Source organism: Lepidochelys kempii, chromosome 1 (genome assembly GCF_965140265.1).
Source record: "Lepidochelys kempii isolate rLepKem1 chromosome 1, rLepKem1.hap2, whole genome shotgun sequence".
Taxonomy (NCBI): domain Eukaryota; kingdom Metazoa; phylum Chordata; order Testudines; family Cheloniidae; genus Lepidochelys; species Lepidochelys kempii.
Genome location: NC_133256.1, coordinates 217369183 through 217397026, shown reverse-complemented (window position 1 = coordinate 217397026; position 27844 = coordinate 217369183). Strand labels below are relative to the sequence as shown.

General features: G+C 44.2%; 1 protein-coding gene across 3 annotated transcripts in view; it reads right to left on the bottom strand.

Annotated features, from left to right (window-relative positions):
• The window catches only part of TULP3 (TUB like protein 3), a 77186-nt gene extending 49441 nt beyond the window's left edge, over positions 1-27745 (bottom strand). The window contains exon 1 of one of the 3 annotated variants that reach the window (XM_073314051.1): positions 27298-27745. In XM_073314051.1, coding sequence (XP_073170152.1) covers positions 27298-27471 — 174 coding nt within the window. In that variant the 5' untranslated portion in view covers positions 27472-27745. The remainder of the gene's footprint in view (positions 1-27297) is intronic. The other 2 variants (XM_073314058.1, XM_073314066.1) reach the window with 2 other exon arrangements.
• Positions 27746-27844: the final 99 nt, after the last annotated feature.

The following is a 27844-nucleotide window of genomic DNA, read 5'->3' as shown; positions in this document are numbered from 1 at the left end:
CTGATTGAGGGTAAGTTCATCGAAGGTGGGAAGATGGTTGTGCATGGATACTGTTCAACACAAGCACTTTTATACTGCACACAGCTCCCTGAGAGAGTTGGGTGATGCAGTTTTATAAACAGAAAAATAAATAAAGAATTACCCTCTTGCTTTGCTCAGAAGGAATAAAATTTGCAAAATTTAGTAATAACATGCCATCTTTTAGATAGGAAACGTAATTTGGCCCCAAAAGCCGCTACACAAAACTTACACACGTTCTAGTAAGGGCTTTATACTATATACTGATACAAGACATTTCAAATACACTTATCTTGAATTTGAAAATTTATTCACAACTCTCTAGGGCACTTACCTTCAACCAAAGAGATGGACTGAATGATGATGTTTATTTTCTACCTTTAATTGCTACGATTCTATGAATAAAATAATCTTCACAAAACAATGGGGTATAGACATTCCTTGATGCAGAGTAATTTTACAGTGGATATTTGGGATCATGTTTAACACCTCAGTGATTTCGGTCTAAGCAGAATCATGAAACATCTTCATAGTTAGAATGGTAACTGACTTTTTAAATCATCCAGTACTTCCTGGGGCCAAGAGGTAGGCAAAGCAATTCCTGATAGGAGTCATGTCCCAGGCAGAAGCCTGTGACAGGGTGCGGTTAGATCTATAATTGTGCCCTTTTGAAGCCAGCACCCTGGTCACTTAAAACACCCAGAGCACTGCGTGTAGTTAGAGTAGGAAGGGCTTAGGTAGTTTGGGTTTGGAAGGGAAGAAGGGATCATTTGCAACTGTAGGGAGCCAGATGAGTTTATGAGGTAATTAGCTCACCAGCTGGATAGCTCCAAGAAAAAGCAAGCAGTATAAAAGGCTGAGCCAGGGAGGAAGAAGGGGGCTCCACACAACTGCTGCTGTGTTGCGATGTACCTGGAACATAAACAGCAATAACAACATCTGATGGCAGTACCCTGGTGGACTGTGTGTGCTGCGTAATTCATAGAGAGCCTATCCGCTAGGGTTTCCAGGAGCTGAAGGGGGAGCCTGTTCACAGCTCTTTACTCATCTCTGCAAAAAGGTCTAAATTACTCTGCTGGCTTCCCCTTCCCTTTGGGGGAAAGACCAATACATAAGTGAGAGACTGCATAAAATCTAGCTTCAGAATAATCTTAAACTCTTTTAAAATGCAAAAAAAAAAAAGGAGGACTTGTGGCACCTTAGAGACTAACCAATTTATCTGAGCATAAGCTTTCGTGAGCTACAGCTCACTTCATCGGATGCAGCTCACGAAAGCTTATGCTCAAATAAATTGGTTAGTCTCTAAGATGCCACAAGTACTCCTTTTCTTTTTGCGAATACAGACTAACACAGCTGTTACTCTGAAATCTTATAAAATGCAGTAAATGGCAACAAGAATTTTGAAGTTTTCTAACAAAGGACCCCCAGACCTTCTGTTTTTGAATCAATACCAATACAGATTTTTCATCCTGGTCACATCTAAATGAATGAATTTATGCATGCATGTATTATGGATGTATTTATTGGAATTGGGGTGGGATGCACTAGGAATATTCTCCTAATCACCTTCATCTGCCCACACTTTTGTTTGTCTGGCTGCTGAGCTCCTTGAGGACAGGAACACCACACATTTCTTCTCTTGTCCCTTTAGGTGCTTGGACACCTTAGTGACAGGTAGAGTATAAAGCCTGTTTTACGCACAGAAAATCAGTGCAAAAAACCTGATTTAATCAAACCTGTACAGAAACTGCGTGCAGACAAACCCCAAGAAGATAAAAAATCAGTTCTCTTTCTCTCCCTTTAGCCATGTTCCATCACCATGGTTGTGAACTGAGAGAGCTGCGAACAGACGAGACACAAACAGAGGGATTTTGCCTGGGGGGAGTTCCCACAGAGTTTTTTGCCTTTCAGGTTTCTGTGAGCAATAAATACAACATCTGAAGAGGCTCTTAGAAGGAAGACAATATGGATAGTGAACAATCAGCTGTTGTGACCTGCACAGTATGTACCATGTTTCTCTTTCTCCCACAGGATAGAAGTGACTTCATCTGTATGAAGTGCAAGCTGGTCTCTATATTGGAAGAGAAGGTTAAAGGACTAGAGACCAAGAAAATTGGTAGCATGTGACCTCCAGAAGAAAGAGGAGAACCCATGTATCCCCAAAGCAGATAGAAGTAAGAAACCGTTTTCAGGCTCTCTGTATAGGTATTACGGCTAAGAATGGTTTGGAAGAGTCATCTGAGGGAAGGGATCAGAAGGAGACCCCATCGACCGGAAGGCATGGGATGCACTGTCCTAGGGATGGGGGTTCCACGACCACTTCTCCCAAGAGGAGACGACGGGTGGTGATGGTCAGGGTCTCCCTCCTAAGGGGACGGAGTCATCCATCTGCCATCCAGACCAGGAAACTCGAGAAGTGTGTTGCTTGCCTGGAGCTAGAATTCAGGATGTGACGGAGTGTCTGCCGAGACTGATCAAGACCTCGTACCACTAGCCCTTCCTACTTCTCCACATGGGCACCAATGATACTGTCAAGAATGATCTTGAGCGAGTCACTGCAGACTATGTGGCTCCGGGAAGAAGGATAAAGGAGTTTGAAGCACAAGTCGTGTTCTCGTCCATCCTCCCTGTTGAAGAAAAAGGCTGAGGTAGGGAACCATCGATTTGTGGAAGTAAATGCATGGTTGCGCAGGTAGTGTCCAAGAGAGGGCTTTGGATTCTTCGACCATGGAATGTTGTTCCAGGAAGAAAGATTGCTAGGAAGAGATGGGGTCCACCTAATGAAGAGAGGGAAGAGCATCTTCGCAGGCAGGCTTGCTAACCTAGTGAGGAGGGCTTTAAACTAGGTTCACCTGCGGATGGAGACCTAAGCCCTGAGGTAAGTGGGGAAGTGGGATACCGGGAGGAAACACAAGGAGGCGGGTGCAACAGGGGAGGCCTCCTGATTCATACTGAGAAAGTAGGGCAATTGGCTAGTTATCTTAGGTGCCTGTACATGAACACAAGAAGCGTGGGAAGCAAACAGAAAGAATTGGAAGTCTGGCACAGTCAAGGAACTATGATGTGATTGGAATAACAAAGATTTGGTGGGGTAACTCACATGACTGGAGCACTGTAATGGATGGGTATAAACTGTTCAGGAAGGACAGGCGGGAGAGAAAAGGTGGAGGATTTGCACTGTATATAAGAGAGCAGTATGATTGCTCAGAGCTCCAGTAGGAAACTGGAAAAAAGCCTCGAGAGTCTTTGGGTTAAGTTTAGAGGCAAAATCAACAAGGGTGATGTGATGGGCGTGATGGTGACGTGGTGGGCGTCTGCTATAGACCACCAGACCAGGGGGATGAGGTAGATGAGGCTTTCTTCGGACAACCAACAGAAGTTTCCAGATCACAGGCCCTGGTTCTCATGGGGGACTTCAATCACCCTGACATCTGCTGGGAGAGCAATACAGTAGTGCAGAGACAATCCAGGAAGTTTTTGGAGAGTGTTGGGGACAACTTCCTGGTGCAAGTGCTGGAGGAACCAAAGAGGGGCCATGATTCTCTTGACCTGCTGCTCACAAACAGGGAAGAATTGGTAGGGGACGCAGAAGTGATGGCCACCTGGGAAGCAGTGATCATGAGATGGTCAAGTTCAGGATCCTGACAAAAGGAAGAAAGGAGAGCAGCAGAATACAGACCCTGGACTTCAGAAAAGCAGACTTTGACTCTCTCGGAGAATGGATGGGCAGGATCCCCTGGGAGGCTAATATGAGGAGGAAAGGAGTCCAGGAGAGCTGGCTGTATATTAAAGAAGCCTTATTGAGGGCGTAGGAACAAACCATTCCGATGTGCAGAAATAGCAGCAAATATGGCAGGCGACGAGCTTTGCTTAACAGAGAAATCTTCAGTGATCTTAAACACAAAAAAGAAGCTTACAAGTAGTGGAAACTTGGACAGGTGACTAGAGAGGAGTATAAAAACATTGCTCAAGCATGCAGGGGTATAATCAGGAAGGTCAAAACCCAACTGGAGTTGCAGCTAGCAATGGATGTGAAGGGTAACAAGAAGGGTTTCTACAGGTATGTTAGCAACAAGAAGATGGTCAGGGAAAGTGTGGGACCCTTACTGAATGGGAGAGGCAACCTAGTGACGGATTATATGGAAAAAGCTGACGTACTCAATGGTTTTTTTGCCCCGGTCTTCACAGACAAGGTCAGTTTGCAGACTGCTGCACTGGGCAACACAGCATGGGGAGGAGGTGAGCAGCCCTCAGTGGTGAAAGAACAGGTTAATGACGATTTAGAAAAGCTGGACATGCACAAGTCCATGGGGCCAGATCTAATGCATCCAAAAGGTGCTGAGGGAGTTGGCTGATGTGATTGCAAAGCCATTGGCCATTATCTCTGAAAACTCGTGGCAACTGGGGAAAGTCCCGGACGATTGGAAAAAGGCAAATATAGTGCCCATCTTTAAAAAAGGGAAGAAGGAGAATCTGGGGAACAAAGACCCATCAGCCTCACCTCAGTCCCTGGAAAAATCATGGAGCAGGTTCTCAAGGAATCCATTTTTAAGCACTTGGAGGAGAGGAAGGTGATCAGGAATAGACAACATGGATTCACTAAGGGAAAGTCATGCCTGTCCAACCTGATTGCTTTCTATGATGAGATAACTGGTCTCTGGGTACTGGGAAAGCAGTGGACGTGATATACGTTGACTTTAGCAAAGCTTTTGATACGGTCTCCCACAGTATTCTTGCCAGCAAGTTAAAGAATTATGGATTGGATGAATGGACTATAAGGTGGATAGAAAGCTGGCTAGATCGTTTGGCTCAATGGATAGTGATCAACGGCTCGATGTCTAGTTGCCAGCTGGTATCAAGCAGAGTGCACCAGGGGTCAGTCCTGGGACAGGTTTTGTTCAACATCTTCATTAACAATCTGGATGATGAGATGGATTGCACCCTCAGCAAGTTCGTGGATGACACTAAACTGGGGGGAGAGGTAGATACACTGGAAGGTAGGGATAGGGTCCAGAGTGACCTAGACAAATTGGAGGACTGGGCCAAAAGAAATCTGATGAGGTTCAACAAGGACAAGTGCAGAGTAACGCACTGCTATATGCTGGAGACTGACTGGTTAAGCGGCACTTCTGCAGAAAAGGACCTGGAGGTTACAGTGGATGAGAAGCTGGATATGAGTCAACAGTGTGCTCTTGTTGCCAAGAAGGCAAACGGCAAACTGGGCTGTATTAGTAAGAACACTGCCAGCAGACTGAGGGAAGTGATTATTCGGCACTGGTGAGGCACATCTGGAGTATTGCATCCAGTTTCAGGGGCCCCAGTACAGAAAGGATGTGGACAAATGACAAAGTCCAGTGGAGGGCAATGAAAATTATTAGGGGGCTGGAGTACATGATTTATGAGAAGAGGCTGAGGGAACTGGGCTTATTTAGTCTGCAGAAGAGAAGAGTGAGGGGGGATTTGATAGCAGCCTTCAACTACCTGAAGGGGGGTTCTGAAGAGGATGGAGCTAGGCTGTTCTCAGTGGTGGCAGATGACAGAACAAGGAGCAATGGTCTCAAGTTGCAGTGCGGGAGGTCTAGATTGGATATTAGGAAAAACTATTTCACTAGGAGGGTGGTGAAGCACTGGAATGGGTTACCTAGGGAGGTGACGGAATCTCCATCCTTAGAGGTTTTTAAGGCCCATCTTGACAAAGCCCTGGCTGGGATGATTTAGTTGGGGTTGGTCCTGCTTTGAGCAGGGGGTGGGACTAGATGACCTCCTGAGGTCTCTTTCAACACTAATCTTATATGCTGATAAGATGATGTGATGCCACATCATATGCGGTTGATACTAGTGAAGAGAGCAACTAAATCTCTTGAGCGTCTCTCTCCTATCTTGATCTATTTTCACTATGGCACATAAAGACTATAATTTTTTTTATAAATTAGTACTATATCAAATCAATGTAGAACATAATAAATGCATTAAAAACTGGTTCAGTGATAGATCACAAAAACTAATTGTATCTGGGTAATCACATTCAATGGAGGTGTTCCTAGTGGAGTTCTGCAGGAATCTTTTTCTGGCCCAATATTATTCAATATATTTATCAATGATCTGGAAGAAAATATGAAATCATTGCTGGTAAAATGAGCAGAGAACAAAAATTGGTGAAATGGTAAATAATTATTGGGACAGGTTAGTTATACAAACCTATCTAAATTGCTTAGTAAGATGGGCTCTTATGAACAACATTTGTATTTAGCTGTATGAAAACACGTCATAAGGGACAAAGAATGCAGGTTACACCTAGAAGATGGGGGACTGTATCCTGGAATGTAGCAATACTGAAAAGGATTTAGGAGTTATAAAGAATATCCAATTAAACAAGAATTCCCAATAGCATTCTGTAGCTAACAGTCTAATGCAATCCTGGATATATAAGCAGCAGAATATCAAGCAGGAATAGGTTGATGGTATTACCACTGAATATGCAGTTAGTGAGATCATTACTGAAACATTATGTCCACTTCAAAAGGGATTGTGGAAAAACTGAACAGGGTTCAGAAAAGAAATACAAGAATGATATATAATTTAGAAAGCATGCCTCATAGCAAGATACTTAAGAAGCTCATTCTAGTTTATTCAAGAGAAAATTAAAGAGTTGGCTTAATCCTGTTCTACAAGTATTTATGTGGGCAAGAGATTTTGAATAGCTCTTTAATCTAACAGAGCAAAGGCATAACAAGATCCAATAGCTGGAAGCGGAAGCTAGACAAATTCAGACTAGCAATGAGGTTAAAAAAATTTAACTGTGAGGATTAATGGCTACTGGAATACCTTAATTAAGGATGTGGTAGATTCTCTGTCTCTTGAAGTCTTTAAATCAAAACCAAGTATTTTTATGCTGAAAGGTGTTAATAGCTGCCATCAAGCAAGTCTTTGATCTATAAACAATTACATACCTGATTAAAGCTGCTGGGTTTGCTAAACTAAACAGAAAGAACAATTAAATATCCCTTTGTGTAGTGATATCTGAAACAGTATGAGGCTACCACCCAAGGCAGTGGGCTGCATGACAAGCTAAGCAGAGCTAAACTGTGTGGGCTCAGAGTTTTCCCTGGGACTGATTACAAATACAGGGACTAGGGGATTGATTTAATATAGCTATGTAAGGCAGAAAGCCAGCAGAAACTGAGAGAAGCAGTTGTGAGAGTGGCCCTAAAACAGGACTTTGCATTTATTCCTTGCAAATAAACAGGATTGCAATTAGGATTTCTCTTAACTGAAAAAACACAGTCCAAATACCGGCTAACCACTTGGGCCAAAATGGCAACACTAGTTCTATAATGTCTGGTATAATTCAAACAGAAGTTATAGGTTTGCTGCAGAAATTACTGAGTAAGGCTGTATGGCCTGTGTTATGCAGAAGATCAGACTAGCTAGATAATTATAATGCCCCCCTCCCCTGGCCTTAAAAAATCTATGAATTTATTAAATGAGAGGTCAAATAATAATAATGGTTTCCCTTAGTTTTTTTAGCTTATTTATTTTGTGCACTTGATAGCACTCATGTATATTTTCACTGTTTCCTCTGTATAATCAGAAACGGGAATTCAGGTGAGGTGTCACTTAATGCATTTTAAAACCAACTAGATTTTGAGTTGAAAAGTGACTAGATTTCAAAATTGACTGTGTCCTGTTACGTATTAATTAATTCAACAAACTGGATCAGTCTGTCACGTAAATTCTTGTCTGTCCTGGCACATCCTTCAATTTTGATGGGAATGTGAACTGGGCTGTTGACTGGTAAACTCTTTTATTGGTCTCCACTGTGAGCGCTATTTGTTTTACAGAAATCCCAGGGCACCTTAACATAGTTCCACTTTTCTCTGCACGGGAAGTTAAAGTTCCTAGGATCCCATGGCACATTCCTGTCATAAAAGCACTGTCACTTCAGGAATCTCAAAGCAAGTGTTACCACAGCACTCCTTATCACTTTCCAGGGCATCAAATCAGAGGTCATATTAATGTGGCACCAGCAGTTACACCTCCTTGAGCAATAAACACAGCATTCAAAGGGAATCAGAGAATAAGAGTAATAAGCTGGATGTGGGTTGTCTATTAGAGTTTACTTTTAGTCAGCATAGAAGCACAAACAAAAGCAACTCCAATAAATAAAGAGCTGAGTTAACTAACAGGAATAGGTCATCAGTCCTATTACCTCAACTCTCCATGATGTTACATATTTAATAATATGATCTTATTTGTGACTTACTCTACTTATTTGATACCAGCGTAAGACAATTGAATCTGTAGAGATATTTGAACAAAGTTTTAACAAAAATAAACAATACTTTTAATCATAAAAGTGTTTTACAAATGTTTCTTCACAATACCCATGACTAATCTCAGCAAGGCGGTATCTCAAACTGTAAAGCCTATTAGTTTACAATATGATTGATGTAATTTTACTAATTCACTCTTGGGAAGATGTGCAGCGCTCGCAACAAGAGTGAGAAGTGTCAGATCTTCTCCCAGAACTAAAACAACTCTCTCATTGGCAGATACCGGATATTCTCAGCACGATCATATTTAGATGGATTGCCACAAAGCATTCTACATAATCAGTTCTGTACGGACCCAGATTATAGAACTGCACACCTATTTTTAAACACTGTAAACTGAGGTTGAACCAGCATTTCAATTAAAGATCTTTGCTTTCAAGCAGTTATACATCAAGAACAAATTTCAGCCTGGGGCTTGGATTTTACAGAGACCAGAACCTTTCCCCAATTAAATCAATGGGGGTTTTGCCATAAACTCTTGTGGGAGCAGGTCCAGAATCTAGAGCTGGTAGAAGACCCTTTTACAAAGATTTTGCAAAATTTGTTTGGTTATTTGAGCCATCAGAACTGTTACAAATTACAATTACAAAAGATTTTTGGCTACAATAAATCTTTTTTTTTTCCTTTATTTTAAAACAGAAATATTTCAGGCCATCATTTTGTACTGGAGACTTAGCTACTTAACATATTAGGGGGACAGGGAACAAACTCTGACTGGATTTAATTTTAAAAACACAATTCCAAAGGTACCAGGCTATTGTAAAACAGTTCTTGGCAATGTTTTAGTGTTTGGTTGTGTTCCAGGCATACCTCAGGTCACACCTAACAGAACTAGTTAAAATATTAAAGTTTTTTTTCCCCCATGAGAAAAACAAACATAGAAAATCTTAAAATCAGGGATCAGACTGGGGGAAAAGGTGTGATATTCTACTTATGCTTCACCCAAAATCTCAAAGTGGCTGCATGTTTCTGCTATGATGATCGTTAATGAAACAGGTAACAACACTGACAGAGTTGTCATGATTAGGCTCTTATAGCTGCTTCTCTTCCCATCTATCTGCAGATTCAGTAAGAATACTACACCATGCTGTCACATTAAGTTAGTTTCTCAGGAGCCGCAAAGGCTAGAAGCTACGCCTTACCTATGCAGAGTGCAGTAGCTTACCAAAATCAGTTTAAAAATCTATTCAGTTAAACTCTTGAACTTTTCTAAAACAAAGACCAAAATGGCCACCAGCAACTACTACCTCCATCAAACCTCTGATTAAGGAGGCAGAATACAATACTGTAATAGGATAACAGTAAACAAAATATGAAAAATGTGCATGTTTCAAGGTTCCTTCCCCACTCTGAACTCTAGGGTACAGATGTGGGGACCTGCATGAAAAACCCCCTAAGCTTATTTTTATCAGCTTAGGTTAAAACTTCCCCAAAGTACAAACTATTTTACCTTTTGCCCCTGGACTTTATTGCTGCCACCACCAAGAGTCTAACAAATATATAACAAGGAAAGAGCCCGCTTGGAAATGTCTTTCCCCACAAAATCCTCCCAAACCCTACACCCCCTTTCCTGAGGAAGGCTTGATAAAAATCCTCACCAATTTGCATAGGTGAACACAGACCCAAACCCTTGGATATTAAGAACAATGAAAAAGCAATCAGGTTCTTAAAAGAAGAATTTTAATTTAAGTAAAAGAATCACCTCTGTAAAATCAGGATGGTAAATACCTTACAGGGTAACAAGAAAAGGAGTACTTGTGGCACCTTACAGACTAACCAATTTATTTGAGCATAAGTTTTCGAGAGCTACAGCTCACTTCATCGGATGCATAAAGTGGAAAGTACAGTGAGGAGATTTTATATACACACAGACCATGAAAAAATATACTTTGTAAGGAGAGTGATCACTTAAGATGAGCTATTACCAGCAGGAAAGTGGGGTGGGCGGAGAGAAAACCTTTTGAAGTGATAATCAAGGTGGGCCATTTCCAGGAGTTAACAAGAACGTCTGAGGAACAGTGATGGGGGGAGGGGGAGGAATAAACAAGGGGAAATAGTTTCACTTAGTATAATGACTCAACCACTCCCAGTCTCTATTCAAGCCTAAGTTAATTGTATCCAATTTGCAAATTAATTCCAATTCAGCAGTCTCTAGTTGGAGTCTGTTTTCGAAGTTTTTTTGTTGAAGGATAGTCACTTTGAGGTCAGAAATCGAGTGACCAGAGAGACTGAAGTGTTCTCCGGCTGGTTTATGAATGTTATAATTCTTGACATCTGATTTGTGTCCATTTATTCTTTTACATAGAGACTGTCCAGTTTGCCCAATGTACATGGCAGAGGGGCATTGCTGGCACATGGCGGCATATATCACATTGGTAGATGTGCAGGTGAACGAGCCTCTGATCTACATACCACACAGACTATGCTGACAGCTTGTGTCACATGCGCTCAAAGAAACTGCAGAACCACCTGATCAACATCCTCTACAGCAAACAGGGAAAGATTAAGAATCAGCTCTCAAAACTGGATACTCTCATAAAAAACCAGCCTTTGACACAAACTTCCTCGTGGCTGGACTTTACAAAAACTAGACAAGCCATTTACAACACACTTTGCTTCTCTACAAAAGAAAAAGGACACTAAATTATCTAAACTTCTACATGCCACAAGGGGCCACAACAATGGTTCCCTTAACCCACCCAGCAATATTGTTAATCTATCCAACTATACTCTTAACCCAGCAGAAGAATCTGTCCTATCTCGGGGCCTCTCCTTCTGCCCCTTCACCCCCACAAACATGATACAGTTCTGTGGTGACCTAGAATCCTATTTTCGACGTCTCCAACTCAAGGAATATTTCCAACACACCTCTGAACAACATACTAATCCACAGTGACCCTCCTACCAACACTACAGAAAGAAGGATTCTAGGTGGACTCCTCCTGAAGGATGAAACAGCAGACTGGACTTCTACATAGAGTGCTTCCGCCAACGTGCACAGGCTGAAATTGTGGAAAAGCAGCATCACTTGCCCCATAACCTCAGCCGTGCAGAACACAATGCCATCCACAGCCTCAGAAACAACTCTGACATCATAATCAAAAAGGCTGACAAAGGAGGTGCTGTTGTCATCATGAATAGGTCGGAATATGAATAAGAGGCTGCTCGGCAGCTCTCCAACACCACTTTCTACAAGTCATTACCCTCCGATCCCACTGAGGGTTACCAAAAGAAACTACAGCATTTGCTCAAGAAACTCCCTGAAACAGCACAAGAACAAATCCGCACAGACACACCCCTGGAACCCCGACCTGGGGTATTCTGTCTGCTACCCAAGATCCATAAACCTGGAAATCCTGGGCGCCACATCATCTCAGGCATTCGCACCCTGACAGCAGGACTGTCTGGCTATGTAGACTCCCTCCTCAGGCCCTATGCTACCAGCACTCCCAGCTATCTTCGAGACACCACTGACTTCCTGAGGAAACTACAATCCATCGGTGATCTTCCTGAAAACACCATCCTGGCCACTATGGATGTAGAAGCCCTCTACACCAACACTCCACACAAAGATGGACTACAAACCGTGAGGAACAGTATCCCCGATTACGTCACAGCAAACCTGGTGGCTGAACTTTGTGACTTTGTCCTTGTGACTGCTGAATTGGAATTAATTTGCAAATTGGATACAATTAACTTAGGCTTGAATAGAGACTGGGGGTGGTTGAGTCATTATACTAAGTGAAGCTATTTCCCCTTGTTTATTCTCCCCCCCCCCCACCTGTTCCTCAGACATTCTTGTTAACTCCTGGAAATGGCCCACCTTGATTATCACTTCAAAAGGTTTTCTCTCCTCCCACCCCACTCTCCTGCTGGTAATAGCTCATCTTAAGTGATCACTCTCCTTACAATGTATATTTTTTCATGGTCTGTGTGTATATAAAATCTCCTCACTGTACTTTCCACTTTATGCATCCGATGAAGTGAGTTGTAGCTCACGAAAGCTTATGCTCAAATAAATTGGTTAGTTTCTAAGGTGCCACAAGTACTCCTTTTCTTTTTGTGAATACAGACTAACACGGCTGCTACTCTGAAACCTTACAGGGTAACCAGATTCAAAACATAGAGGATCCCTCTAGGCAAAACCTTAAGTTACAAAAAGATACAAAAAACGGAATATACATTCCATTCAGCACAACTTATTTTATCAGCCATTTAAACAAAACAGGTTTCAGAGTAACAGCCGTGTTAGTCGGATGCTGTAGCTCACGAAAGCTCATGCTCAAATAAATTGGTTAGTCTCTAAGGTGCCACAAGTACTCCTTTTCTTTTTAAACAAAACAGAATCTAATGCATATCTAACTAGATTGACTATTAGCCCTTTACAGGAGTTCTGACCTGCATTCCTGCTCTGGTCCTGGCAAAAGCAACACACAGACAGCTCCCCTCCAGCTTTGAAAGTATCTTGTCTCCTCATTGGTCATTTTGGTCAGGTGCCAGCGAGGTTATCTTTAGCTTCTTAACCCTTTACAGGTGAAAGGGTTTTTTCCTCTGGCCAGGAGGGATTTAAAGGTGGTTAGCCTTCCGTTTATATTTATGAAAGCATGGTTAACAATGCCATATGTGCTTTTAGCACATAAAGGATTAGCCTTATCTGTGCATTTCTTTCTTTGCGATTTTGTCCACCGTTACACCACAGGTGCAATGGCAAGGTGAGTTCTCTTATTTGTTTACTTGGCTGTTTCATTGCTTAGCACTGTTATTATGCTCTTAGGGCCTCATCCTAAACCCACTGAAGTCAATGGGAGCCTTTCCATTTACTTCAATGGACTTTGGATCAAGCTGTTACAATGCTATTTGTACAGTGTAATTTGCCTAGGGGGTACTTTTCTGAGATGTTCTTTCAACAGAATGAAAAAAAATTGTGAAGTCAAAACAATGGTATTTTCTCACATTTATAAAAACCTTAGCTATTAGAAACAGTAAATAAAACAATAACATTTTATAGTCAATAAAGTACAGTACACTAAGGCTATGCCTACACCACAATTAAAACCCTGTGGCTGGCCCTTGCCAGCTGACTCTGGCTGGTGCTAAGGAACTGTTTAAGTGCAGTGTAGATGGAAGGGTCCTAGAGCTCAGGCTGCAGTCAGAGCCCCAAAATCTACACCGCACTTAAACAGCCCCATAGTACAAGCCCCATGAGCCCAAATCAGCTTGCACAGGCCAGCCATGGGTGTCTAATTGCAGTGCAGAAATACCCTAAGGCCAGGTCTGCACTACAAACTTATATCAGTATAACTACATCCACACCCCGGCATGTAGTTGTAACGACCTAACCCCCAGTGCAGACGGGGGAGACGCTCTCCCATCAACATAGCTACCGCCTCTCGGGGAGGTGGATTACGTACGCCCATCAGCATAGTAGCATCTTCACTAAAACACCACAGCCGCTGCAGCTTGAAGACATGAAGACAAGCTGTAAGAGTGCAGCTACATTACAAAAGCAAGCAAGTCAACAGACTCTGACTCAGCTGTAAACAGCTTTAACCCTAATAGTAATCATGGCAGGGTCTTCTTTAATTATGTTGTTGGGAAAAGGGACAACCATTTTGTAACCAAACCTCCAGACTTCATTGTGTGTCATTTTAATGGGCCCCAGTTCAGTTCAAAACTAGCCTGTGTCTTCCAGATAAGCATCCATGCTGAAAATGAGTGATATCTGGCAATTAGGTGTCAAACATGGCTGCGCCCAGCACCCCCTAACACTGATGAAAATAGGTTGTGTTGATATTAAAGAGGTCCACTGCCTTTAACACTTGCAGTAGCAAAATACCTAAAATGCTGTCAATACAAGTGGAACTCTTCAACTCCAGGAGTTACTAGTATTGGGGGGAGCAGTTTGACACCTACCGTCAAACAGCATATTTAGCAGTACATGCCCACACCTAGTAAAAACATATCCATCACCATGCAGGAGAAGTGTCAGAAGCCAAAAGAGGAATCTGCTCACTTCAGCAACTGATCTAGGAGTTTACTCCTGAGGGCATTCTGCGCCAAAAAATTAAAAATTATGTGCACAATATTTTAAAATTCTGCAAGTTTTATTTGAGGGGCTCCAGTATGGCAGTGGGGAGCACAGGCCACTGGCTGCAGGAAGGTGGGAGATCATCCTGCAGCTCCCCCAACCCCCAGGACACGGACTCAGCGGTGAGGCTGCACCCAACCCTGACACAGCACAAGGCCTGGACCTGCCCCAGAAACACCCTGGGGCCCTGCCCTCTGTGTCAGGTACACCAGGTGTGGGGAAGGCAGGCTCAACCAGGCAGGATCCAAGTGTGGAGGGGCTCAGTTTTAGGGGGATCCATGTGTTGAGTGAGAGGATTCTGTGTGTGACAATCTGGGTGCAGGCAGCTCAATATGGGGTCTAGGTGTGGGAGGATCTGGATGCAAAGAGGCTCGTGGGGGCGGGGGGGAAGTGTTCCAGGTGCAGGGGCAATGGGACTCTGCAGGGGTGAAGGTGGTTGGGGTTCAGTGGACGGTTCTGGGTGTGGGAGTCTCAGCAGGGGGGTCTGGGTGCAGTTAGTTGGGAGTCAGTTGTGTGGGGGTCTGGATGTGGAGGTGATGCTGTAAGACTAGAACCCAAGACTTCAATAATCCAATCAGGGGATTTGCCAGTGTGGTAAAATAGGGACAACGAAAACTTAGGTCAGCAGGAATTCCATGCTATGGGCATGTCTACACTACAAGAACTATTGCACTGCAGCTATGCCACTATAGTATACACATTTACTACAGTGATTAAATGGGTTTTTCTTTCACTATAATAAATCCACCCCCTTCGGAGGGGCATGGCGGAGGGGGGGGGAACCCAGGTGAGCCCCCCTGGGGCAGGGAGGAAGAGGTTTCCCACACAGCCCTGCTCTGGCTCCACCCCAGTCCCAGCCGTGGCTCTGCTCCTGGCCGCGGCTCCAGACACAGCCCCAGCGCTGCTCCCAGCTGCAGCCCTGCTCCTGGCCCCCACCCAGTGCAGACCAGGTAAGTGGCAGGGCATGACCAAAAGAGTTTGGGGACCCCTTGCGTAGGGTGACCATACGTCCCGTTTTGACCCTGCATGTCCTGATTTTTTTGGCAAATCTGGACATTTGTCCCATTTTCTCTTGGCAACTGATCACTAGTTAGAAAGAGCAAATGGGACAAATTCCCAGTTTTGCCAAAAAGGGATGGGGGGGGGGGGGGAGTTGAGTGTTGGGGCTCCGGCCATCCGCAGGGGAGGAAGGGGGCTTGGGTGAGTGGCTAAGGCCAGCTCTTCATGGAAAGGGGAAAGGGAGAGCCTCGGGTCAGCTGCACGTGGGGGTGGAGGAGAGGAGCTTGGGTCAGCTCTGCGCAGAGGTGTGGGGGAGAGGGGCTCGGCTGAGGGGCTTGGGTCAGCTCTCCGGGGGGGAAAGGAGGGAGGAAGAGGGACTCAGGCCAGCTCCGCATGGGGGGAGGGACAACTCTGCATGGGGAGGAGGGGCTCAGGCCAGGTCCCTGTGGAGGGAAGCGGGTGGGGGGGGTAATGGTTGCCCTATCACAGCCAGACTCTGGCTTCTGACTTGGCCAGGAGGCAAGGTCTCAGGGGGGAGAGAAGGAGCAGGGTGGCAGAGCCCCAAGGCATAGGAGGAGCAGGGCCAGAGTTACATGTTCCTGGGGAGCCCCCAAACTGGCCGGGACCCCTGGGTTAATCGGCCACTGCCTCTAGCCTTCAGACCAAGCTTAAAAAAGGAAGATATGGAAAATCCCTGGTATAACTCCAGTGAAGTCACGTATCTTGTGTAACTGTGTTTCATCACATACAATGCCTACAGCATTTTGTTATATACATATCTAATGCTTCCTGTATCATGGAGTCTTATGTCTAGCGCAGTTGGAGGTTATATCAAACCTCTTTCTAAAGCTATATCTACACGACACAGCTTTTAGCGACATGCTGCTAAAAGTCGTGCAGTGTAGGTGCGGTTTGTCGGCTCTCCTGTTAACAAAAATCTTCTATGCCAAACGAGCGGTGTTCGCGTTGTCGGCAGGAAAGCGCTCCTGCCAACAACGTGCTGTTCACAGTGGCACTTGCCACGGCAAAACCTTTGTCTTTCAGGGGTGAGGGGTTTAACTCCTCTGAAAGACAAAAGTTTTGTCATTCAATTGCCAGGGTAGACAATTAACCTCATTAAAACAACACTGAAGAATGCAGGGTCCATCTCACTTTACAACAGTCCCTAAATCATACAGCAAGAGGTTAAAACAGACTTCCCCCTATCGTACATAAGAATGCATTTCTAGTTCTGATAGGAAACAGTCTGTCTAGGTTCTGAAGGCTAACAGGTAAATGGAGAGTATGTTCAGAGCACAGGTCTGAGAAAAGGTGCTAGTCCGAGAGTACATGCTGAAATTGGTGCATGTAACACATGATGAGTGCCAACAAAAGCATAAAAGGATTTAACGGTCATGAATTCACAGCTGTTTAGATGATGTGTCAATTAGTAATCCAAGTGCCCTTGACACTGACCCACTAGATACCAAAGATAATGGAGCCAGTGGAAATAGAACAGCAGCTTTTGAAAAGCCACTACTGGAGCCCATGTCTGAAATACAGTTCAGAAGGGAGTGGAAAGAAGAATATGCAATATTCTCTATAAAGCTGCTGCACTGATGCTTGGAGGGAGACTTCATTCTTCTGTTATGTGACCTACAAGAACCCTTTCCTTCTAATAAGTTTTATTAAGTTCTTCAATGAAGCAGAGATACAAGGAAAGGCGCACTGTCCTCCTAAAAGGAATACCACAGAGCCCAAAACGGACACAGGCCAGCTATCAAATAGCAAACCTGTCTGGAGTGCAAGGGCAGAGGAGTAAAGGAATGACAAAAGAGCTAGTATTTTCTTATTCTCACATTCTAGCTGGCTTCATATTTGAAGAAGGGGCAGACATTCCAGGTACCAAACTCTGCATAATGCTGAGATACAGACATTCCCAGCAAGCACTTTTTTTAAAAAAAATCCATATTTGGGCACAAAAAACAGGAATTTCCTGCCAGATACATTCATTGGAGAGAGCACTGGTGGTTCAGTAGTAAAATTCTTGCCTCCCATGTGGGAGACTTGGATTTGATTCCCGGCCAATGCACTTTCATAGTCTAAATGCAGATGCTGGAAAATTTCAAAAACTTGAGAGAAATCCCAGCTGCCGGGTATCCTGGAATTTATAGGAAAAGCATTAAATCACAACATAACTCAGGGTAGGGCATCCTTTAGCTCTCCACCACCACTGCTGCTGCTGGGGGATTGTGAAGGAAATATCTATGCTCTGCTTTCAATAGCAAGCTCATTTAGGTTTATCTCTAGACTTCCTCAGGCTTCACCCAGATAAAGGAATCTCTACTCAACAGCAGGAGAGCACCAGCTACACTCTCAACTATTCAAGTCCTTTCACTGAGATAGCCCTCAAATTTCCATTAAAAATTCCTTTTTGTTTCTTCGGTTTGTTTTTGGAGCTGCTCTGCCTCAGGCAAAACAAATATATTTAAAAGTAAGACAGGGAGAGAAGGTGAACAGTAAGTTCTCAGGTTTCAGAGCAGCAGCCGTGTTAGCCTGTATTCGCAAAAAGAAAAGGAGTACCTGTGGCACCTTAGAGACCAACAAATTTATTTGAGCATAAGCTTTCGTGAGCTACAGCTCACTTCATCGGATGCAGGAACCTGGGATCCTGACCAGTATGACCTCCCCTTCGTGAATTATTAAACCTAGTCTGTCACTTTTGTTGACGCTGTACCCCATTACAGCATGGAACCAATGAAAAGTAAAGCAAATACCATTCTCTCCTAGCAATGAAGTCAGCAGTTAAACTGTCTGAACTATACAGTACCTAGCCCAGACTAAACATGACTCATAGTCCCACTCTTATGGCTGTTTTGAAATCTATTTATTTTAAAAATTATTGTGGTTTGTTTAGTGCAGAAGCTACAAGCTCAAGCAAGGATGCTTTCCACACAATGCTTGAAGCAAGTATTACATTCTCTCCAAAAACCTAAATTTAAGCAGCCTTCCCGTCAGAATGCCAGTTCCTTTACTCATCCACTCCCTCAAAACCTAAGAACTGCATAGACACCTCACCCTCCACACTACCCTTACTTTATGCCCCTTCACATTAAACACAATTGTGGGTGTCCACATTCATGAGGAGCACACAGGTTCCTCACCAAAGAGGATACTCAGAGTTGACAGGTCAGAAGTTTTACAGCCACATACAAAATCTAATTTCTTAAATGAAAGAATCAAAAAGTTATCAAGAAGGGATGAACAAAATTAAAATTCTAACCCAGGCTAGGTGGCTCAACAAGTAGTAAGTAAAACTGCTAAGTCTGTTAGGATCTCCGGGACATGAGACTTAGATCCTTGTCCATTTCTTTATCTTACCTGAATAAGAACACTGCAAGCAAGGAGTGTGGAAGTTTAACATGTGTTGCATGCATAGGCTTCTACAAGTCTAGCACTTTTAGTTGTTAACGTATGGCCCAACTCAGGAACTGAGGTTTTAAAGAGTGGAATTGTCCTCTCTCAGGAAGGGCAAATAATTTTCTCAATATCCAAAGACTACAACTTTAATCACATCAGCCGACCTAGTTACAAATACCTTATCCCAGATACAACACGGTTAAAGTTTGTCGTGTGGACAGGACCCAATCACATCCCAATAAAGATGCAAGAGCCTTGAGCAACCCAAAGGTTTGGCGTGGTTGCAGGAACATAGTTTGCAAGTTGACTACAAATCTTAACTGTTGTAACCATGTCCCTTGTCTCAGTTGCAATTATAGTGAAAATGAAAGCTTAGATTATTTTTTTTTAATGAGTTAGGGGGACAGAGAAAGTTGTGACGTGTCTACTTTAAAGTGCACTGTCAATATTCTAAATTTAGAAAAGAATTATGGGGAACTGAAGGGACTATTCAGGTGCAGTTCTGACTTTGAAAAAAGGGACTACAAAAAGGGCTTTTTTTATTCAATGGATCTAGAATGCATCCCAGGTCATAGCTATTTATTTCAGTGACATATTCACTACCTTTTACTTCTTTGGCCACTGTGCAATGTTCACACCCCTTTGGAGGGGAGCTGAATTCCTTCTTGGCTTACACACTAGCAACAAGATTGTTAACTAGATTCCACTTGCAGAATATTTTCCCTGAGGTGAGATATGCTTAGGTAAGTACCTCAATTGCACTTTTACTACACTTATACTGCACCTCAGCTGGGACAGGGTTGTTGTTGATAAAGTTCAATCTGAGGGAGAGGGGGAACAAGAGACACACACTCAGTTTGATTCAGATCTCAGGGTGAGTTTACATGGCTGGGAATTACAATAAAACAATTTATAAACTGAGAAAAAGTAATATGGAACTACTAATGGACAAATATGGAAACCCATAAAGATGTTAAGAGTCACATTTTGAAGCAAAACCACACTTTAAGGAGATCTAGAACTCTAATTTTTAGCCACTGGTTCTAATTAAATCAAAATTAGGAGTTATTAATAACACCGATTATTTTTTATTCTTTTATTTACTTCTTTCATTTACAGTAGCAGACATAGATCTTATTAAAGATTAGGGCCCTCAGTGTGCTAGGTCCTGCACTCACACAGAGGAGGAATTGTTAGCTGGATAGTCAATCTGAAATTAGTGGGCTCAACCTAGTTGCTAATGGAGAAGTGTCTACATTACAGTAAACACATCTTATTTACATCTTGTTTGTAGTCTCAAGAGTGATGCCAAAGATTTGCAGAGGCATGGAGACTTTGATTTCATAGATATAGTATCTCCAGGTCAGAACTCCAGCACATTTAGCAGAAAGTAATATGTGGGAAGCTTGACATGATGATGTTCATGCTGTGCCTTTTTGTGCCAATAAGTAAAATGAATCTCCAAGTTGGCTAAGGTTGCAAAACTGTAGTTTCACAGTCTTAGAGTATGTCTACACTAGGAGCAGCTGTGCTGCTGTAGTGTAAGACACTTACTACAGTGATAGAAGGGGTTCTTTCATCCAGCTAGAAGTGTCTACACCAGAGTTTAGGTTGGCTTACATCAGAGGTCCCCAAACTGCAGGGCGCACACCCCTAGGGAGGTGCGGAGGAACGTTCGGGGGGAAGGGCGAAGAGGGGCATGGCTGGGGCGAGGGAGCGCCCCACGGGGGGCAGGGAGGGAGCACCACCCTGCTCTGCTCGTGGCGCCAGCTGCTGGCCTTCCACCCAGGGCCCCAGCTGCTGGCCCCTGGCCTGGGGCCCTGGCTGCCGGCCCCAACCTCTGCCCCCTTACCCCTGTCTGCATCTCCCCCCCACCCCAAGCCTTGGCTCCGAGGGGGGGGGAAGAGAGAGGAAGGGGGGACATGGACAGGGGTAAGGGACAATGTGACCGTAAAAAGTTTGGGGACCACTGGCTTAAATACATCACATAGGGCATGAAATTCTTTACAGTTTGGAGCGATATAGTTAAGCTGACCTAACTATGTAGTGTGGACCAGTCCTTAGCCAACTTTACTTACCTACAACTGCCTCCTTAAAGTATTTCAGAAGTGCTGAAACACTGCACTCCTACACACATACACAGTTAGAGGATACACATACAGCTCACCAATATAAGGCTTTGCATATACTAAGGCCTGGTCTACACATAATTTTTGTACTAGTATAACTGTCAATTAGGGGTCTGGGTTTTTTTTAACCAATATAGTTACACTAGTACCGGTGTGTATGTAGTTATACTGGTATATATGTTTACCATGAAAATCATAGAAATTTAGAGCTGGAAGGAACCTCAAGAGATTATCTAGTCCATCTCCCAGCACTGAGGCAGGATTAAGTATACCTAGACCAGGGGTAGTCAGTAGGTGGACTGTGGGCCAAATCCAGATCACTAGACACTTTTGAATGGACCATGAATCTTTTAATTTACTTAATATAATTGTTACTGTAGTGTGAAAAATGTTTCTATGGAGACTGGACCTTGACTTTACATTGACCAAGAAATCTGGACCTTGCCAAAAAATAATGGACTACCCCTGACCTATACTATTCCTGACAAGGGTTTGTCTAATCTTTTCTTAAAAACCTCCAAGGACGAGGACCACACAATCTCCCTAGGTAAGTTGCTCCAGTGCTTACTATCCTTATAGTTAGAAAGTTTTTCCTAACATCCTACTTATATCTCCTTTGCTGCAAACTAAGGCAATTACTTCTTGTCCTACCCTCAGTGGACATGGCGAACAATTGATTACCATTGTGTTTTTAACAAACTCTTACATATTTGAAGATTTACTTATGTTCCCGCACAGCCTTCTCTTTGCTAGACTAACTCTACCCAGTTTTTTCAACTATTCCAAGGTCATTTAAAAAAAAATAAAAAATTTCTTTTTGTTGTCCTCTTCTGGACTCTCACCAGTTTGTTCACATGTTTATTAAAAGTGTGATACCTAAAGCTGAACTCCAGCTAAGGCCTCACTAGTGCTGAGTAGAAATACAACAATTACTTCTGTGTCTCATATACGACATTCCTGTTAACACATCCAGGATGATATCTGCCTTTTTCGCAACAGCATCACACCCTTGACTCATATTCAGTGTGATCCACTAGAACCTTCTTGCCTGCAGCAGTGCTGCCTAGACAATTATTCCCAATTTTGTATGCATCTGAGTTTTCATTCATAAATGCAGTACTTTGCACTTGTCTTTATTAAATTTCATTTTATTGATTTCAGACCAATTTTCCAATTTATCAAGATCATTTTGAATTCTAATCCAGTTCTTCAAAGTACTTGCCATCTTCTCCCAGCTTGGTGTCATCCACAAATTTTATAAGCATACTTTCCACTCTATTATCCAAGTCATTAATGAAAATATTGACTAGTACTGGATCCAGGATACACCCATGCAAGATCACACTTTGTATGTCCTTAATTTAACAACAAATAACTGATAAATACTCTTTAATTATTGGCTATAGTAATTTAGTTTAGACCAAATTTCCCTAATTTGCTTAGAAAAATGTCATGTTGGTCTGTGCCAAAAGCCTTACTAAAATCCAGATATATCACATCTGCTGCTTCCCCATAGTCACTAGGCCAGTACTCCCAAAGAAAGAAGTTAAATTGCTTTGGCATGGTTTGTTCTTGACAAATCCATGTTGGCTATTACTTAGCACCTTTTTATCCCCTAGGTTTAAACAAGTTAATTGTTTAATAATTTGTTCCAGTATCTTTATGCTTATTCCCCATCCGATATGGCAGTAAGCTATACCAGTGTAAGTACATTTAATTAATACTCCTGGGGGAATTCTGCGTCACGATTCATGTCTGACAAGGATGGTGAGAGTGACTGTGAAATGCTCAGGGAAATAGAGAAGCTATTAAAATAAACTCAATAATAATAATGGGGGATTTCATTTATCCCCATATTGACTGGGTACATCTCACCTCAGGACGGGATGCAGAGAAAGTTCCTTGACACCTTAAATGACTGCTTCTTGGAGCAGCTGGTCCTGGAATCCACCAGAGAAGAGGCAATTCTTGATTTAGTCCTAAGTGGAGCACAGGATCTGGTCCAAGAGGTGAATATAGCTGGACCACTCGGTAATAGTGACCATAATATAATTAAATTTAATATCTCTGTGACAGGAAAAACACCACAGCGGCCCAACACTGTAGCATTTAGTTTCAGAAAGGGGAACTACACAAAAATGAGGAGGTTAGTTAAACAGAAATTAAAGGGTACAGTCCCAAAAGTGAAATCTCTACAAGTTACGTGGAAATTTTTTAAAGACACCATAATAGTGGATCAACTTAAATATATACCCCAAATTAAAAAACATAGTAAGAAAAAAAAAAAAAGAAAAGAAAAGAGCCACTGTGGCTAAACAACAAAGTAAAAGAAGCAGTGAGAGGCAAAAAGGCATCCTTTAAAAAGTGGAAGTTAAATCCTAGTGAGGAAAATAGAAAGGAGCATAAACACTGGAAAATGAAGTGTAAAAATACAATTAGGAAGGCCAAAAGAGAATTTGAGGAACAGTTAGCCAAAGACTCAAAAAGTAATAGCAAATTTTTTTTTTTTTAAGTACATCAGAAGCAGGAAGCCTGCTAAACAATCAGTGGGGCCACTGGACGATCAAGCTGCAAAAGGAGAACTCAAGGATGATAAGGCCATTGCGGAGAAACTAAATGAATTCTTTGCATCAGACATCACGGCTGAGGATGTGAGCGAGATTCCCAAACCTGAGCCATTCTTTTTAGGTGACAGATCTGAGGAACTGTCCCAGATTGAGGCGTCATTAGAGGAGGTTTTGGAACAAATTGATAAATTAAACAGCAATAAGTCACCAGGACCAGATGGTATTCACTCAAGAGTTCTGAAGGACTTCAAATATGCAGAACTACTAACTGTAGCCTGTAACCTATCATTTAAATCAGCTTCCGTACCAGATGACTGGAGGATAGCTAATGTGACGCCAATTTTTAAAAAGGTCTCCAAAGGTGATCCCGGCAATTACAGGCCTGTAAACCTGACTTCAGTACTGGCCAAACTGGTTGAAACTATAATAAAGAACAATATTGTCAAACAAACATAATTTGTTGAGGAAGAGTCAACATGGTTTTAGTAAAGGGAAATCATGCCTTACCAATCTGCTAGAATTCTTTGAGGGGGTCAACAAGCATGTGCACCAAGGGGATCCAGTGGATATAATGTATTTAGATTTTCAGAAAGCCTTTAACAAGGTCCCTCACCAAAGGCTCTTACGCAAAGTAAGCTGCCACAGGATAAGAGGGAAGGTGCTCTCATGGACTGATAACTGGTTAAAAGATAGGAAACAAAGGGTCGGCATAAATGGTCAGTTTTCAAAAGGGAGAGAGGTATATAGTGGTGTCCCCCAGGGGTCTATTCTGGCACCAGTCCTATTCAACATATTCATAAATGATCTGGAAAAAGGGGTAAATAGTGAGGTGGCAAAATTTGCAGATGATACAAAATTACTAAAGATAGTTAAGACCCAGGCAGATTGCGAAGAGCTACAAAAGGATCTTTCAAAACTGGGTGACTGGGCAACAAAATGGCAGATGAAATTTAATGTTGATAAATGCAAAGTAATGCACATTGGAAAGCATAATCCCAACTATACATATACAATGATGGGGTCTAAATTAGCGGTTACCACTCAAGAAAGAGATCTAGGAGTCATTGTGGATAGTTCTCTGAAAACATCCACTCAATGTGCTGCGGCAGTCAAAAAAGCAAACACAATGCTGGGAATAATTAAGGAAGGGATAGATAATAGGACAGAAAATATCATGTTGCCTCTATATAAATCAATGGTACACCCACATCTTGAATACTCTGTGCACATGTGGTCGCTCCATCTCAAAAAAAGATATATTGGATTTGGAAAAGGTTCAGAAGAGGGCACCAAAAATGATTAGGGATTAGGCTTCCGTATTAGGAGAGATTAATAAGGCTGGGACTTTTTATCTTGGAAAAGAGACAGCTAAGGGGAGATATGATTGAAGTCTATAAAATCATGGCTGGTGTAGAGAAAGTAGAAAAGGAAGTGTTGTTTACTACTTCTCATAACACAAGAACTAGGGGTCACCAAATGAAATTAATAGGCAGCAGGTTGAAAACAAATAAAAGGAAGTATTTCTTCACACAACGCAGTCAACTCCTTGCCAGAGCATGTTGTGAAGGCCAAGACCATAACAGGGTTCAAAAAGAACTAGATAAATTCATGGAGGATCGGTCCATCAATGGCTATTAGCCAGGGTGGGTAGGAATGGTGTCCCTAGCCTCTGTTTGCCAGAAGCTGGGAATGAGCAACAGGTGATGATTACCTATTCTGTTCATCCCCTCAGGGGCACCTGACACTGGCCACTGTCGGAGGACAGGATACTGGGCTAGATGGACCATCGGTCTGACCCAGTAAGGCCATTCTTATGTTCTCCCCACAGATTTAATTCCCAGCAAAAAAATGACAGGGAAGAAAAGGGAAGCTGCACTGGGGGGAGGGGAAAGGCAGGGGACACCTATGGTCATAGTTTGGGGGGGGCAGGGGGCATTGCCCCCCAGAGGTGAGGGATGGGGGGGCATACGGGGTGCCCCGCCCCCCATTTCTGCTATCCAAAGCTGCCTGGGTGAAGCAGGGTGCCGCTCAGCTCCACTGACTCTACAGCTTGATGTCACCTCCTGCATCCTAGTGCTGGCCATGCTCCCCTTCTGTGTGTGCTGGGAACCATCCAGTTTTCTGGACAAGGGGAGGGAACGTGGGCAAGGGGGCAGAGGAAATGGGAGAAGAGGATGGGATGAAGAGGCAGTGAGGAAGGAAGGGGGTGGGATAGGGCAGGGGGAGGAGAATGTGGGAGTGAGGGGAGGTGGATAGGGTCAGGGGACAGTGGTGAGAGGAAGGGGGAGGAGATGGGAAACAGAAAGGGATTGGAGGGAGAATCAGGAGCCTGGCATGCAGCATCCCCTCAGCAGCAGCTGAAGCTCCCCCGTTAAGCAGACCCATTGAACACCCACCCCACCAAGCCCTACTCCCCCAGCACCCAGACCTTGCACGTAACGCCCCCCCCCAGCTGAGTCCCATCCTTCTACATCCAGACTCCCCCCCCCCGCAGCTGAGCCCCAACCACCCTGGACCCCCCTGCAGAGTCCCATTGCCCCTGCACCTAGAACCCCACAACAAGCCTGTCCATCCAGATCCCCCCCGCACCCAGTTTGGTCCACATAGAACCTTCTCACCCCACACCAAGCCCCTCTACACTTGGCTCATGCTGGGCTGAGGTGGCCTGCCCACAACTGGTACACCTGGCACAGAAGGGGAAGGCCCTGGGTTGTTTCTGGGGCAGGTCTGTCCCGGCCCTTGTGCTATGTCAGGATTGGGTGCAGCCTCACCACTGAGTTCCTGGGTCGTGGGGGGGCTGCAGGGTGATCTTCCACCTCTGTGCAGGCAGCAGCCTGTGCTCCTCAGTCCTCACTGCCATGCAGGAGCCTCCACATTAAAAATTATCCACAAATAAAATATTGTGCACAGAATTTTTATTTTTTGGCATAGAATTCCCTCAGGAGTGCAGTATATTGCACCCCTTGTACTAATTTAATTAAACTGATAAAATTAAAATGGAACAACCTGTATGTAGAGACACAAGCCTTTTCTTAAAATTCTCCACCACTGCAGCAACTAACTACTGGAACATGAGCGTAGTCTGGCTGCCTGACAGAGATATTTATCCACATCATCTAGACCTGTTGTGACAAATTTCAGGAAAAGAAGGGGATATTGGGGGGGGGACAGGGACCTTAAAGTGTTGAGAATTTTTCAATACATCTGGTCTATTTTAACCCCTCCCCTGTAAGTGCTCTCTTTGTACGTGAGGGGCTGAGCTGCACACACTGCGATATTGAAAAATTGTACATCATCGCCAGGGACATCGCCAACGTCAAGCCATCAGTCTACTGCTTTTATACCCTAGGGCTACAATTAACACCCGAGATTAAAATACCGTAATGAACTAAACCAAGCCAAGCCATTCCCGAGTGCAATGAGTTTATTTGCTGCCCTGCACCGCGCTCTGTACAGCCAGTGGCCCTGCCCGTCGGGAGAGGCCATTGCCGAGCTTGACTGGGGAGGTTTTCCACACAAAGGAGGGGGGAGGGGCAGGAAAACATTTAACGGGGATGCGATGGTAGCGTCTGCTGGGGCGGGGTGAGCGGGGGGGTGTCCCGGTGCTGCTGGCCGGGACCGTCAGCGGCATCCACGACGGATGAGCCCGGGGCGCTTCACTCGATACCAACGGGGAGCAAGAGCCCAGACACCAGCCCCGCGAAACCCCCGTGACCCCGCCCCCCGAGCCACTCCGCCCGCGCACCTCCCTCCCCGGGTCTCACCTGCCCCCGCGGGGCCCGGCCCGGTCCCCCGCGCTCTCCATCCTCACCCCCGCCGTTGCTATGGGATCCTGGCCACTCGCGCTTAGCCCCGGCCGTCGCCGCTGCCCTTAGCAACCGCACCCGACACTGAGGCGCGGCGCCATTGGCCGAAGACGCAACACCAGGAGCGTTCATTGGCTGGTGCCTGGAAGGGGTGGGGTAAATCCGCGCATGCCTATTGCAGGGTGGTGGTAGGACCACCCCCTCTTGGCTCGTGCCCGGCACTCCGGTGGCTGCTGTGCAGCCGAGGCTCCGACGAGGCGGAGCTGTGGGGGTAGCTCAATGGCCGCGCGGGGCGGGGCAAACAGGGCTGGACCCAGAGACGCCAGCGTGGGCTTACTCACCCCGGGTGGAGCAGGGTGCGAAAAGCGCATCCCACCCCTACCAAGAGAGCAGGGCCCAGGCGGGCGTAGGGAGGGTCTGGAAACCCAAGACGAGGAGCAGGGAGGAAGGAAACGTCCGGGGCTGGGTATAGAAAGTCTCTTGGAGACTAGGAACCTCTCAGCCA